This window comes from Arachis duranensis, chromosome 4 (genome assembly GCF_000817695.3).
Source record: "Arachis duranensis cultivar V14167 chromosome 4, aradu.V14167.gnm2.J7QH, whole genome shotgun sequence".
Classification (NCBI taxonomy): Eukaryota; Viridiplantae; Streptophyta; class Magnoliopsida; order Fabales; family Fabaceae; genus Arachis; species Arachis duranensis.
Genome location: NC_029775.3, coordinates 91,886,544 through 91,901,762, shown reverse-complemented (window position 1 = coordinate 91,901,762; position 15,219 = coordinate 91,886,544). Strand labels below are relative to the sequence as shown.

At 37.9% G+C, this 15,219-nt stretch overlaps 1 protein-coding gene and 1 non-coding gene across 2 annotated transcripts in view; both read right to left on the bottom strand.

Annotated features, from left to right (window-relative positions):
• Positions 1-699: 699 nt before the first annotated feature.
• Positions 700-15,219, bottom strand: part of LOC107484881 (uncharacterized) — a 45,667-nt gene continuing 31,147 nt past the window's right edge. Inside the window, exons 2-6 of the mRNA XM_016105428.1 lie at positions 2,800-2,838; positions 2,344-2,615; positions 2,191-2,212; positions 1,800-2,072; positions 700-1,519 (exon numbers count right to left, since the gene is read on the bottom strand). Coding sequence (XP_015960914.1) covers positions 700-1,519; positions 1,800-2,072; positions 2,191-2,212; positions 2,344-2,615; positions 2,800-2,838 — 1,426 coding nt within the window. The remainder of the gene's footprint in view (positions 1,520-1,799; positions 2,073-2,190; positions 2,213-2,343; positions 2,616-2,799; positions 2,839-15,219) is intronic.
• On the bottom strand, positions 6,694-6,801 carry LOC127747398 (small nucleolar RNA R71). The gene has a single exon (XR_008009197.1). It is a non-coding gene; the product is annotated as a small nucleolar RNA R71 (small nucleolar RNA).

Sequence of the window (15,219 nt, the reverse complement as noted above, 5' to 3'; positions counted from 1 at the left end):
TGAAATGTAATACATAAGTCCTCAACACCAAACTAATTGTAAGATACAAACAAAGTACTTTTTTAGGAGTTTCATAATAGAATACTTTCTTTGTACCTTTACAAAGAGAGTATTCTTTTGTTAAAATTCTTGGAACAAATTTGAAGATACAAAAGAAAGTGACATTATGAATCATAAGGTTTAAGGAAAAGGAATAGAACAAGTTAAAAATATATAAATAAATATTTAAAAGTGTTTTTTAAATTACAATTTTTTTGCCAATGAACTTAAATGGCATGCTTGTAACTCAATTTTTGTATTCTTGAATCATTATTTGACTAGTACATAACCGCAATGTTACATATGATATAGAAATACGAACACAATGTTGTTAACTTAAGTTCAAAGTACTTAGAATACATCACTAATTTATACAATTAGAAAAATGCTACAAAGACTATATACTGCACTGACATGGTCATGAAATATTTTGGAATACTTCTCTATACACAACATTTATTGTCGAGTTTGACGACAATGATCCAGTATTCTGAATCAGCACACGCAAGCCATTCTTTATCATTACTCTTGATAATGCAACATATAGTTGACTGTGTGTAAATACTGTCTAGGTAAATACAATCCAACTGTACTTAAGGTATGTCCTTGAGATTTGTTAATGGTCATAGTGAATGAGACAATGATCGAGAACTGTCTGCGTTAGAATCTAAATGGCAAAGCTTGGTTATTGGGAGTCATATTCATCTGCGATATCTGAACGACTTGGCCTATTTTGTCTCCTGTTAGCTTGATGCATTCAATTACATGGTTACCTAATCTTCTTAACTGTAATCTTGTTCTATTACATAACCCGTTTGACTGATCAATGTTACGTAGTAGCATGACCGGAAGACCTACTTTCAGAGTCAATTCATGAGGCGGCAAACCAGAGCAATTAATTGCATTAAGGACATCTGGTTTAAGTGTATCCAATTTAGAGTCTATGTTTCCTTCTTTGAGACATAAAGTATCTGAGTTTAAATAAGTTTTCACATCGGCATCCACACGTTGCATAATAAATGAGTTAAGATCGTTTACAACTTCTAGCGTTGGAGCCAAGATTGAACGATCTTTGAAAAATGATATGTTGTTGATATTAACCAACAGGTTGGGATAAACAAAATCAACCAATTGGTTGAAATCTTGAATTATAATTTCACCGGGGATTACCACATTAGACTCACCATCAATTGAATCTCCAGCAATACTATCACCTATGTCTAGCAACCATAAAGCGAATCGAGAAACATCAATGAGTGACGTATAAGTTGCTTTAACAGTTAAATGCATGTTAATTGTTAGTCTTAATACATTACAGTGTTGCCATATGTGAGATGAGTTGAAGGCTGCTTGGACAATATCTTGGCGAGATCCCATTGGAATTACAGGTAGAATTTGCCTGAAGTCAGCACCTAAAACCACAACCTTTCCTCCAAATGGTAGTTCTAGAATATAGTAAGGCTCAAACCTAACAATGTCCCTTAGGCATATGTCGAGAGCTTCATAGCACAACTTATTCAACGTTGGTGTCTCATCCCATATAATAAGTTTTGTTATGCAAATCAGTTTAAACAATGAGGTGCCTTACTTAATGTAACAAATCAAGTCTTCATTCAAGTCCAAGGGTATCTTAAACCTTGAATGTGAAGTATGTCCATTTGAAAGCAACAAAAAAGAAATATCGCTAGATGCAACATTTAGAACAATTTTTCCTTTGCTCTTTATAGCCGTTGAGAGAGTGTTGTAGAGAAACGTCTTACCGGTTCCACCATACCCATAGATGAAAAAAACCACCTTGGTTTCCATTTACAGCATTGATAATCACATCGAATGCTTTCATTTGATCTACATTCGTGTTTGTTAAGTTTGTATCCAACTGATTGCGCAGAACATCGACGTTAAAGTTTAGTTCATCCATGAATAACCGATCATCTAAGCTTGGAAAAAGGCATCCCATCAAGCTCTCTGGGTGATCTACCATTAGCTTATAGTTTTTTTCTCTATCTTTGGAAGATTCGGATTCATTATTCGATCTTCATATAATTGCAGGTCTATCAAGGATACACAACGATGCACATATTAATTACACATAAATTACTTGAATTTAATATAAATTAGAACCAGAAACATAGATGTAATAATTCAACTTACCTACAGATTGCATGGATTTTCTCTGAAAGTAAAAAATGTTTTCAGACAAAACATCATAACATTGCTGCCACACATTTTCAGGTCTACCCATATTGTTTGACAATAAGAGCACCACAAAAAGGTCACGGATGTAGTTTGCAGAAGCCTAGTTACTTGCTTCCAAGATGGCATCAACAAATTCTTTATCATCTTGCAGAAGGCCCAATGCATAACATGCTTCCTTGAACGTGCTGTACACAACGTCTGCAACTGTACATATGTCAACAAAACTTATACACCCCTTTTGAATATTGAGCAGAAGTCTTAGGTAATAATCTTCACCACTTCCTCGTGGAACATGAGTAAGTCTGTCGATTGAGAAGCCTTGTTTCCTTGGAATCCACAAAGAAATGTGTTCCTTCCACACGAACTTATTTGGAAACTGGCTATATGTAAGAGTACGACCAAATGGAAACAGCAAGCATCCAAGCTAGCATTTTTGTAGGCTTGCCGTCCACCCTGTTAATGACGTCAACTATGTTTTTATAGTCCTTAAAAACCATTGGATGTTCGTCTGGCAAGCAAAAAGATAATCGAATTACTGAAGGTTCTTTTTGTTGTATGTCGTACCTGAATATTCTCCAAACAGCTTCGCAGGCTGATATGTACCTACAATTATAATAATTCCTGATCTCATCAATAACCTTTTCAAGTTGCATTCTTTGTTGCTTTGATAGAAAGAAGCAGTGACACAATCATTTCCTTTGTGAACATATTTAAAAAGATATTTTATTGCCGATGTTTGACATGTATGCTCAACGTTGATGTGGCAATAACACTTTAGCAACAACGATCGGTTGTACGGGACAATGTATTAGTTATCGAGAACTATGTTTTTCTTCATGATTGTTCTGCCATTGTCTCTTCCTCTATACTTGGGGAAGCCTACCTCATCAATTACAGTCCTTGATCTAAATTGTTTTGTGATGAGCGGATAATTTATACATTTTTTGGCATTGTTTTTAGATAATTTTTAGTAGGATCTAGCTACTTTTAGGGAAGTTTTCATTAGTTTTTATGTAAAATTCATATTTCTGGACTTTACTATGAGTTTGTGTGTTTTTCTGTGATTTCAGGTATTTTCTGGCTGAAATTGAGGGACCTGAGCAAAACTCTGATAAAAGGCTGACAAAGGACTACTGATGTTGTTGGATTCTGACCTTCCTACACTCGAAATGGATTTTCTGGAGCTACAGAACTCCACATGGTGCGCTCTCAACAGATTTGGAAAGTAGACATCCAGAGCTTTCCAGCAACATATAATAGTTCATATTTTATTCGAGATTAGACGATGCAAACTGGTGCTCAACACCAGTTCTATGTTGCATTCTGGAGTCAAACGCCAGAAACAAGTCACGAACCAGAGTTGAACACCAAAAACACGTTACAACTTGGCGTTCAACTCTAAAAGAAGCCTCTGCACGTGTAAAGCTCAAGCTCAGTCCAAGCACACACCAAGTGGGCCCCGGAAGTGGATTTCTGCATCATTTACTTAATTCTGTAAATCCTAGTAGCTAGTCTAGTATAAATAAGACTTTTTACTATTGTAAAAGGGGTCCTTTTCCCTTATTTTTGATTTCATATGCCATTCATGGGGTCTGGCCATTCGGCCATGCCTGGACCACCATCACTTATGTATTTTCAACGGTAGAGTTTCTACACACCATAGATTAAGGGTGTGGAGCTCTGCTGTACCTCGAGAATTAATGCAAAGTATTACTATTATCCTTCTATTCAATTCATGCTTATTCTTATTCTAAGATATTCGCTGCACTTCAACCTGATGGATGTGATGATCCATGACACTCGTCATCATCCATCCTTATGAACGCGTGCTTGACAACCACTTCCGTTCTACCTTAGACCGGGCGTATATCTCTTGGATTTCTTAATCAGAATCTTCGTGGTATAAGCTAGAATTGTTGGCGGCATTCATGAGAATCCGGAAAGTCTAAACCTTGTCTGTGATATTCCGAGTAGGATTCAGGGATTGAATGACTGTGACGAGCTTCAAACTCGCAATTGTTGGGCGTGATGACAAGCGCAAAAGAATCAATGGATTCTATTCTGACATGATCGAGAACCGACAGATGATTAGCCGTGCTGTGACAGAGCATTTGGACTATTTTCACTGAGAGGATGGGATGTAGCCATTGACAGCGGTGATGCCCTACATACAGCTTGCCATGGAAAGGAGTAAGAAGGATCAAAGGAAGACAGTAGGAAAGCAGAGATTCAACAGGGACAAAGCATCTCCACACACTTATCTGAAATTCTCACCAATGATTTACATAAGTATTTATATCCTTATTTTCTATTTATTTATTATTATTATTCGAAAACTCTGTAACCATTTATTATCCGCCTAACTAAGATTTACAAGATGACCATAGCTTGCTTCATACCAACATTCTCCGTGGGATTGACCCTTACTCACGTAAGGTTTATTACTTGGACGACCCAGTGCACTTGCTGGTTAGTTGTGCGAAGTTGTGAAGAAAGTGCCGAGTTATAAATGCGCATACCAAGTGATCGCCATTGTTAGAGATCACAATTTCGTGCACCAAGTATTTGGCACCGTTGCCGGGGATTGTTCGAGTTTCGACAACTGACGGTTCATCTTGTTGCTCAGATTAGGTAATTTTCTTTTCATTTATTTTCAAATTTTTTTTCAAAAGTTTTTCAAAAAAATTTTCTCCCTCTGTTTTCGAAAAATCCTTCAGAGTTTTTAAGAATGAATTATAGAATTTCAAAATGGTATGCTGAAGCTTGGCTGGCCATCAAGCTTTAGACTAACCTGGTATGATTCCTGGAATTTTGATTGAGGACTTTGAATTCATTACTTCCTTTTTCTTATATGTTTTCGAAAAAATAAAATAAAATACAAAAAATTTAATAAAATTATAAAAACCAAAAATATTTTGTGTTTCTTGTTTGAGTCTAGAGTCAAGTCACAAGTTTGGTGTCAATTGCATGTTTTAATTTTTTTTAAAAAAATAATTTTCGAAAATTGCATGCATGCATAGTGTTCTTCATGATCTTCAAGTTGTTCTTGATGAATTTTCTTGTTTGATCTTCATAATTTCTTGTTTTGTGTTGTATGGTATTTTTCATATGCATTCTTGCATTCATAGTGTCTAAACATGAAAAAATTCTAAGTTTGGTGTCTTGCATGTTTTCTTTTGTTGAAAATTTTTCAAAAATAAGTTCTTGATGTTCATCATGATCTTCAAATTGTTCTTGGTGTTCATCTTGACATTCATAGTGTTCTTGCATGTATCATGTGTTTTGATCTAAAATTTCCATGCATTGAGTCTTTTTGTTATTTTTCTCTCTCATCATTAAAATTCAAAAATCAAAAAAATATCTTTTCCTTTTTCTCTCATAAATTTTGAAAATTTGAGTTGACTTAGTCAAAAATTTTAAAAATTTTGCTATTTCTTACAAGTCAAGTCAAATTTTCAAATTTAAAAATCTTATTTTTTCAAAATCTTTTTCAAAAATCAAATCTTTTTTATTTTTTATTATTATTTTCGAATTTTTTTTAAAATTTTCAAAATCTTTTTCTTATCTTTATTTCAAAATTTTGAAAACTTTACTAACAATTAATGTGATTGATTCAAAAATTTGAAGTTGTTACTTTCTTGTTAAGAAAGGTTCAATCTTTAAATTCTAAGAATCATATCTTTTAGTTTCTTGTTAGTCAAGTAATCAATTTTAATTTTAAAAATTAAATCTTTTTCAAAATATCTTTTTCAATCATATCTTTTAAAATTATCTTTTTCAAAAATTTGATTTCAAAATATCTTTTCTTATCTTCTTATCTTTTCAAAATTGATCTTCAAATCTTTTTCAACTAACTAATTAACTTTTGTTTATTTTTTATCTTTTTCAAAACCACCTAACTAATTTTAGCTCTCTAATTTTCAAAAATTACCTCCCTCTTTTTCAAAATTCTTTTAATTAACTAATTGTTTTAAATTTTAATTTTAATTTTAATTCTTCTCTCCAATTTTCGAAAATCACTAACTCTTTTTCAAAATTTATTTTCGAATTCTCTCCATCTCATCTTCTTCTATTTATTTATTTATTTACTAATACTTCTTTTCATCTCAAGAATCTGAACCTATCTTCACCCTTGTGTTTGGATTCTTACCTTTTCCTTCTTCTATTCCTTTCTTCTTCTACTAACATAAAGAAATCTCTCTACTGTAGTAAAGAGGATCCCTATTATTATTTTCTGTTCCCTTCTTTTTCATATGAGTAGGAGCAAGGACAAGAATATTCTTGTTGAGGCAGATCCTGAACCTGAAAGGACTCTGAAGAGGAAACTAAGAGAAGCTAAATTACAAAAGAGACAGAGCTAGAATATGGTTGGATTCACAACCTAAAGATAGCCTGGACTCATGGGATAAGCTGGTTGCGGCCTTCTTAGCTAAGTTCTTTCCTCCTCAAAAGCCGAGCAAGCTTAGAGTGGATGTTCAGACCTTCAAATAAAAAGATGGTGAATCCCTCTATGAAGCTTGGGAAAGATACAAGCAACTAACCAAAAAGTGTCCTTCTGACATGCTTTCTGAATGGACCATTTTGGATATATTCTATGATGGTCTGTCTAAATTGTCTAAGATGTCATTGGACCATTCTGCAGGTGGATCTATTCACCTGAAGAAAATGCCTGCAAAAGCTTAGGAACTCATTGACATGGTTACAAATAAGCAGTTCATGTACACCTCTGAAAGGAATCCTGTGAGTAATGGGACGCCTCAGAAGAAGAGAGTTCTTGAAATTGATGCTCTGAATGCCATACTGGCCCAGAACAAAATGTTGACTCAGCAAGTCAATATGATTTCTCAGAGTTTGAATGGTTTGCAAAATGCATCCAACAGTACTAAAGAGGCATCTTCTGAAGAAGAAGCTTATTATCCTGAGAACCCTGTAATGGCAGAGGTGAATTACATGGGTGAAGCCTACGGAAACACCTATAATCTCTCATGGAGAAATCATCCAAATTTCTCATGGAAGGATCAACAAAAGCCTCAACAAGGCTTTAATAATGGTGGACGAAATAGGTTTAGCAATAGCAAGCCTTTTCGATCATCCTCTCAGCAAACAGACAGAGAATTCTGAGCAAAGCCTCCCTAGCTTAGCAAACATAGTCTCTGATCTATCTAAGGCCACTCTAAATTTCATGAATGAAACAAGGTCCCCCATTAGAAATTTGGAGGCACAAGTGGGCCAGCTGAGTAAAAGAGTCACTAAAACTCCTCCTAGTACTCTCCCAAGCAATACAGAAGAGAATCCAAAAAGAGAGTGCAAGGCCATAACCTTACTTGGTGTGGCCGAACCTAGGGAGGAGGAGGAGGACGTGAATCCCAGTGAGGAAGACCTCATGGGATGTACTCTGGACAAAAAGGAGTTCCCAATTGAGGATCCTAAGGAATCTGAGGCTTATATAGAGACCATAGAGATTCTATTGAACCTACTTCTTCCATTCATGAGCTCTGATGAGTATTTCTCCTCTGAAGAGGATGAAGATATTACTGAAGAGCAAGTTGCTAAGTACCTTGGAGTAATCATGAAGCTGAATGCCAAGTTATTTGGTAATGAGACTAGGGAGGATGAACCCCCTTGCTCACTAATGAACTGAATAACTTGATTAGACAGACATTACCTCAAAAGAAAGAAGATCCCGAAAGGTTATTAATACCTTGTACCATAGGCACCATGACCTTTGAGAAGACTCTGTGTGACCTGGGGTCAAGCATAAACCTCATGCCATTCTCTGTCATCGAGAAACTGAAAATCTTTGAAGTTCAAGCTGCAAGAATCTCACTAGAGATGGCAGACAAATCCATGAAAAAGGCTTACGGACTAGTAGAGGACATGCTAGTGAAGGTTGAAGGCCTCTACATCCCTACTAATTTCATAATCCTAGACACTGGGAAGGAGGAAGATGAATCCATCATCCTTGGCAGACCCTTCCTAGCCACAGCAAAAGCTGTGATTGATGTTGACAGAGGAGAGTTGGTCCTTCAATTGAATAAGGACTACCTTGTATTCAAGACTCAAGGTTCTCCTTCTGTACACATAGAGAAGAAGCATGAAAGGCTTCTCTCAATACAGAGTCAAACAAAGCCCCCATATTCAAACTCTAAGTTTGGTGTTGGGAGGCCACAACCAAACTCTAAGTTTGGTGTTGAGAGGCCCCAACCATGCTCTGATTATCTGTGAGGCTCCATGAGAGCCCACAATCAAGCTATTGACATTAAAGAAGTGCTTATTAGGAGGCAACCCAATTTTTATTTATCTATGTTATTTCATGTTTTCTTTAGGTTGATGATCATGTGGAGTCACAAAAACAACTGTAAAAATCAAAGCAAATTCAAAAACAGCATTAAAAATAGCACACCCTGGAGGAAGAACTGACTGACATTTAAACGCCAGTAAGGGTAGCAGGATGGGCGTTAAACACCTAGTCTGGCACCATTTTGGGCGTTTAACGCCAGAAATGGGCACCAGATTGGCGTTTAACGCCAGAACAGAGCACCAAGTTGGCGTTAAACACAAGGAAAGGTATAAAAGCTGGCGTTTAACGCCAGAAACAAGCAACAGTATGGCATTAAACGCCAGAATTTCATTCTAAGGGCATTTTTGCACGCCTAAATGGAGCAGAGATGAGAAGTCTTTGACCCCTCAGGATCTGTAGACCCCACAGGATCCCCACCTACCCCACCTCTCTCTCTCTCTCTCCCCTTCACACATCTCTATAACACTCTATCCAAAACACCACTCACCAATCAAATCCTATCCTCTTCCCTATATTCTCTTCACCAATCACCTCCATATCTCTTCCCCAAACACCCCACCTACCTCACTTTTCAAATTCAAACACTTTTCCCTCCCAAACCCACTAAATTCCATTTGGCCACTCTTCACTCCTTCATTTTCACACATCACAAACACTCTCCTACCCCCTTGGCCAAACCTATCTCTCCCTCCATCTCCTCCATTTTCTTCTTCTTCCACTTCTTTCTTTCTTCTTTTGCTTGAGGATGAGCAAACCTTTTAAGTTTGGTATGGTAAAAGCATTGCTTTTTATTTTTTCATAACCATTTATGGCACCTAAGGCTGGAGAAACCTCTAGAAAGAGGAAAGGGAAGGCAAAAGCTTCCACTTCTGAGTAATGGAAAATGGAGAGATTCATCTCAAAGGTCCATCAAGACCACTTCTATGAAGTTGTGGCCAAGAAGAAAGTGATCCCTGAGGTTCCTTTCATGCTCAAGAAGAATGAGTATCCGGAGATCCGACATGAGATCCGAAGAAGAGGTTGGGAAGTTCTCACCAACCCCATTCAACAAGTCAGAATCTTAATGGTTTAAGAGTTCTATGCCAATGCATGGATCACTAGGAACCATGATCAAAGTATGAACCCGAATCTAAAGAATTGGCTTACAATGGTTCGGGGGAAATACTCAGATTTCAATCTAGAAAATGTAAGGTTGGCGTTCAACTTGCCAATGATGCAAGAAAATGCACGCCCCTACACTAGAAGGGTCAACTTTGATCAAAGGTTGGACCAAGTCCTCATGGACATATGTGTCATGAGATCATACCTCTAGAACTCTACAAGGTGGCTGACAAGTCCTCCACTTTGGCAAGGTTAGCCTTTTCTCATCTCATTTGTCACCTATGCAATTCGGCTAGGATTTACATAGAAGGAGACATCCTCATTGAAGAGGACAAGCCCATCACTAAGAAAAGGATGGAGCAAACAAGAGAGCCCACTCATGGACCTCAACAAGAGCATAAGGAAATTCCTTATCAAGAAATTCCTGACATGCCTCAAGGGATGCATTTTCCTCCACACAACTATTGGGAGCAACTCAACACCTTTTTGGAAGGCTTGAGTTACAACATGGACCAACTAAGGGTGGAGCACCAAGAGCACTCTATCATTCTCCATGAGATTAGAGAATATCAAAGAGCTATGAGAAAGTAGCAACAAAGGCAAGGAAGAGACATAGAGGAGCTCAGGCGTTCCATTGGACCTTCAAGAGGAGGAACTAGCCGCCATCACTATGGTGGACCCGTTCCTTGATTTCCTTGTTCCTATTTTTCTATTTTTTGAATTTGATGCTTTATGTGTTATCTATGTTTATGTCTCCATTACATGATCATTAGTGTCTAGTATTTATGTCTTAAAGCTATGAATAATTCCATGAATCATTCACCTCTCTTAAATGAAAAAATGTGCCTAATTACAAAAGAACAAGAAGTACTTGGATTTTAAATTTTATCTTGAAATTAGTTCAATTATTTTGATGTGGTGGCAATACTTTTTGTTTTCTGAATGAATGCTTGAACAGTGCATATTTTTTATAGTGAAGTTTATGAATGTTAAAATTGTTGGCTCTTGAAAGAATGATGAACAAAGAGAAATGTTATTGATAATCTGAAAAATCATGAAATTGATTCTTGAAGTAAGAAAAAGCGGTGAAAAAGAGAAAATAGCGAAGAAAAGGCGAAAAAGAAAAAAAAGAAAAAAAAGCAAGCAAAAAAAGCCAACATCCCTTTAAACCAAAAGGCAAGGGTAAAAAAGATCCAAGGCTTTGAGCATTAATGGATATGAGGGCCCAAGGAAATAAAATACAGGCCTAAGCGGCTAAATCAAGCTGTCCCTAACCATGTGCTTGTGTCATGAAGGTCCAAGTGAAAAGCTTGAGACTGAGTGGTTAAATTCATGATCCAAAGCAAAAAGAGTCTGCTTAAGAACCCTGGACACCTCTAATTGGGGACTTTAGCAAAGCTGAGTCACAATCTGAAAAGGTTCACCCAGTTATGTGTCTGTGGCATTTATGTATCCGGTGGTAATACTGAAAAACAAAGTGCTTAGGGCCACAGCCAAGACTCATAAAGTAGCTGTGTTCAAGAATCAATATACTGAACTAGGAGAATCAATAACACTATCTAAAATTCTGAGTTCCTATAGATACCAATCATTCTGAATTTCAAAGTGAGATGCCAAAACTGTTCAGAAGCAAAAAGCTACTAGCCCCGCTCATCTAATTAGGACTAAGTTTTATTGATATTGTGAGATTCATTATATATTCTCTTCTTTTTATCCTATTTTGTTTTCAGTTGCTTGGGGACAAGCAACAATTTAAGTTTGGTGTTGTGATGAGCAGATAATTTATACGTTATTTTTAGGTAGTTTTTAGTAGGATCTAGCTACTTTTTAGCATATTTTTATTAGTTTTTAAGAAAAAATCACATTTCTGGACTTTACTATGAGTTTGTGTGTTTTTCTGTGATTTCATGTATTTTCTGGATGAAATTGAGGGACTTGAGCAAAAATCTGATTTAGAGGCTGAAAAAGGACTGCTAATGCTGTTGGATTCTGACCTCCCTGCACTCGAAATAGATTTTCTGGAGCTACAAAAACCCAATTGGCGGCTCTCAATTGCGTTGGAAAGTAGACATCCTGGGATTTCCAGCAATATATGATAGTCCATACTTTGCCCGAGTTTTGACGACGCAAACTGGTGTTTAAACGCCAACTTCCTGCCCTATTCTGGTGTTAAACGCCAGAAACAGGATACAAGCTGGAGTTAAATGCCCAAACTGGCATAAAAGATGGCGTTTAACTCCAAGAAAAGTCTCTACACATGAAAGCTTCAATGCTCAGCCCAACCACACACCAAGTGGGCCCAGAAGTGGATTTCTGCATCATTTACTTATTTCTGTAAACCCTAGGTTACTAGTTCACTATAAATAGGATCTTTTACTATTGTATTTTCATCTTTTGATCATCTTTTGATCTCTTGATAACGTTTTGGGGGCTGGCCATTCGGCCATGCCTGGACCTTCATCACTTGTGTATTTTCAACGGTGGAGTTTCTACACACCATAGATTAAGGTGTGGAGCTCTGCTGTTCCTCATGAATTAATGCAAAGTATTATTGTTCTCATATTCAATTCAAGCTTATTCTTATTCTAAGATATTCACTTGCACTTCAACCTGATGAATGTGATGATTATGTGACACTCATCACCATTCTCAACTTATGAATGCGTGCCTGACAAACACTTCTGTTCTACATGAACACAAGCTTGAATGCATATCTCTTGGATTCCTGGTCCATGCGTTTGATTGCCTCTCCTGACAACAGAGCCTTCAATTCCTTGAGATCAGAGTCTTTGTGGTATAAGCTAGAACCAATTGGCAGCATTCTTGAGATCCATGACTGTTGGGCGTAGTGACAGATGCAAAAGGATCACTGGATCCTATTCTAACACAAGTGAGAACCAACATATGATTAGCACTACGTAACCCGTAGCTGGACCATTTTCACTGAGAGGACGGGAGGTAGGCATTGACAACGGTGATACCCGAATATACAGCTTGTCATAGAAAGGAGTATGAAGGATTGGATGAAGGCAGTAGGAAAGCAGAGATTCATAAGGAATAACGCATCTCCATACGCTTATCTGAAATTCCCACCAATGAATTACATAAGTATCTTTATCTTATTTTATGTTTTATTTATCTTTTAATTATCAAAACTTTATAACCATTTGAATCCGCCTGACTAAGATTTATAAGATGACCATAGCTTGCTTCAAGCCGACAATCTCCGTGGGATCGACCCTTACTCACGTAAGGTTTATTACTTGGACGACCCAGTGCACTTGCTGGTTAGTTGTGCGAAGTTGTAAAAATGAGTTGAGATTACAATTGTGCGTACCAAGTTGTTGGCGCCATTAAGATCACAATTCCGTGCACCACAACACCAATATAAAAATGTAAGATAAAAGTGTGAAAAAGGAATTAAAAATAACAAAGCTTATATAAAATTAAAAATGAATAAAATAATCAAATGGAATAATTTGTAGAATACTGAAAGAGTAGAAGGGAAGAAGAAAGAGAAACCTTAAAGAGAAGTTAGAAATAGGGGAGTAAATGCGAGTAAGAATGAGAGAATTAGGGTAGGAATGGAGGAAGAAAAAGGAAAGAAAATTGTAGCTGTCGAAGTTGGGGGTCTCTGGTGGTGGTGAGAGAAGGGAGGAAGAAAGAAGGAAGAAGTAGGAAGAAGAAGAATGAAAGAGGGAAGAAGAAAGAAGGAGAATTAAGATTTGAAAGAGAAAAGAATAGTGAAAGGAAACAGAATAAGGGCAGCACGTTGGGTTTAGTGACGCGGTGCGTATGACGCGCACGCGTCGCCCACGTGTACGCGTGGGTGGAAAAAAGTCCAGGTAACGCGTAAGCATCAGTCACGTGTACGCGTGACCACTGGTCGTGCTAGACGCACGTTACCAGCACCAAGGTTGCGCAACTCTCGGGCCAAATCACTCATTTATGCCGATTTTCAGCCCACGCGTACACGTCGCTGACGCTTACGTGTGAATGGCCAAAATTGCAGGTGATGTGCATGCATCACCCACGCGTATGCGTGGGTTGGCTTGTCCGCAAGGCATCCTTCCTGCACGCTTTCAGCGTAACTCTCGGGACATTTTTCACTTTTTCGCACGTATGGATGACGCGTATGCGTCATAGACGCTTGCGCGTCATAGACGCTTGCGCGTCATAGACGCTTGCGCGTCATAGACGCTTGCGCGTCATATGCCCCATTTTTTTTAATATAAAAATATAGAAAATTAAACGTAAATATGCAGAACTGGAAATTAACACTAATATAAATAAAATGAAACTAATAAAAAGGGAAGATCATACCATGGTGGGTTACCTCCCACCTAGCACTTTTCTTTAACGTCCTTAAGTTGGACAGTCCATAAGCTCAATCATCTTCTTGTGCTGGATCCTTCAAGAGGAATATCTCCAACTCCTTGTTACTCTTCATCTTCTCACCATGATATAGCTTCAACCGATGACCATGGACTTTGAAGAAGGTGGAGCTTGAAGGGTGACTCAGGTGGAAGACCCCATATGGCTCAGCCTTTTCCACCCTATAGGGTCCTTCCCACCTTGATCTCAACTTACCTGGCATTATTCTCAACCTTGAGTTATATAGGAGGACTAAATCCCTATCTCTAAACTCTCTTTTCTTGATGTTCTTGTCATGCACCGCCTTCACCTTTTCCTTGTAGAGCCTTGAGTTCTCATACGCCTCCAGTCAGAGGCACTCCAATTCCAGTAGTTGCAGCTTCCTTTCAATTTCGGCTCCTCTCAATCCTGAGTTGCATTCCTTCACAGCCCAGCAAGCTTTGTGTTCCACCTCTACTGGAAGGTGACAAGCCTTTCCGTATACTAGGCAGAACGGACTCATGCCGATGGGTGTTGGTGGACGAAATTGTGTTTCCTATTTTCTTGTAATTGGATTTTAGAAATTGGCACTAGTGAACACAACTCCGTTCAACTAACCAGCAAGTGTACTGGGTCGTCCAAGTAATACCTTACGTGAGTAAGGGTCGAATCCACAGAGATTACTGGTTTGAAGCAATCAATATTTATTTTATTAATCTTAGTCAGGATATCAATAGGATTATTTGGATTAAAAGTGAAATTACTGGAATTGATAAAAGAGGGAACAATGTTACTTTGATTTGCAGCACTGGGGAATATGTTGGAGTTTTGGAGATGCTTTGTCCTCTGACTTCAACTCTTCCTTGAAATCCTCTTCTCACACGCAGGTCCCTTCCATGGCAAGCTCTATGTAGGGCGTCACCGTTGTCAGTGGCTACTTCCCATCCTCGCAGTGAAAACTATGCTCACGCACTCTGTCACAGTACGGCTAATCACCGGTTGGTTCCCGCTCCTACTGGAATAGAATCACTCTTTTGCGTCTGTCACTAACGCCCAGCAGGTTAAAGTTTGAAGCACGTCACAGTCATTCAATCCCGGAATCCTACTCGGAATACCACAGACAAGGTTTAGACTTTCCGGATTCTCATGAATGCCGCCATCAATCCGGCCTATACCACGAAGATTCTGTTGGGGAATCTAAGAGACATTCATTCAGTCTAATGTAGAAC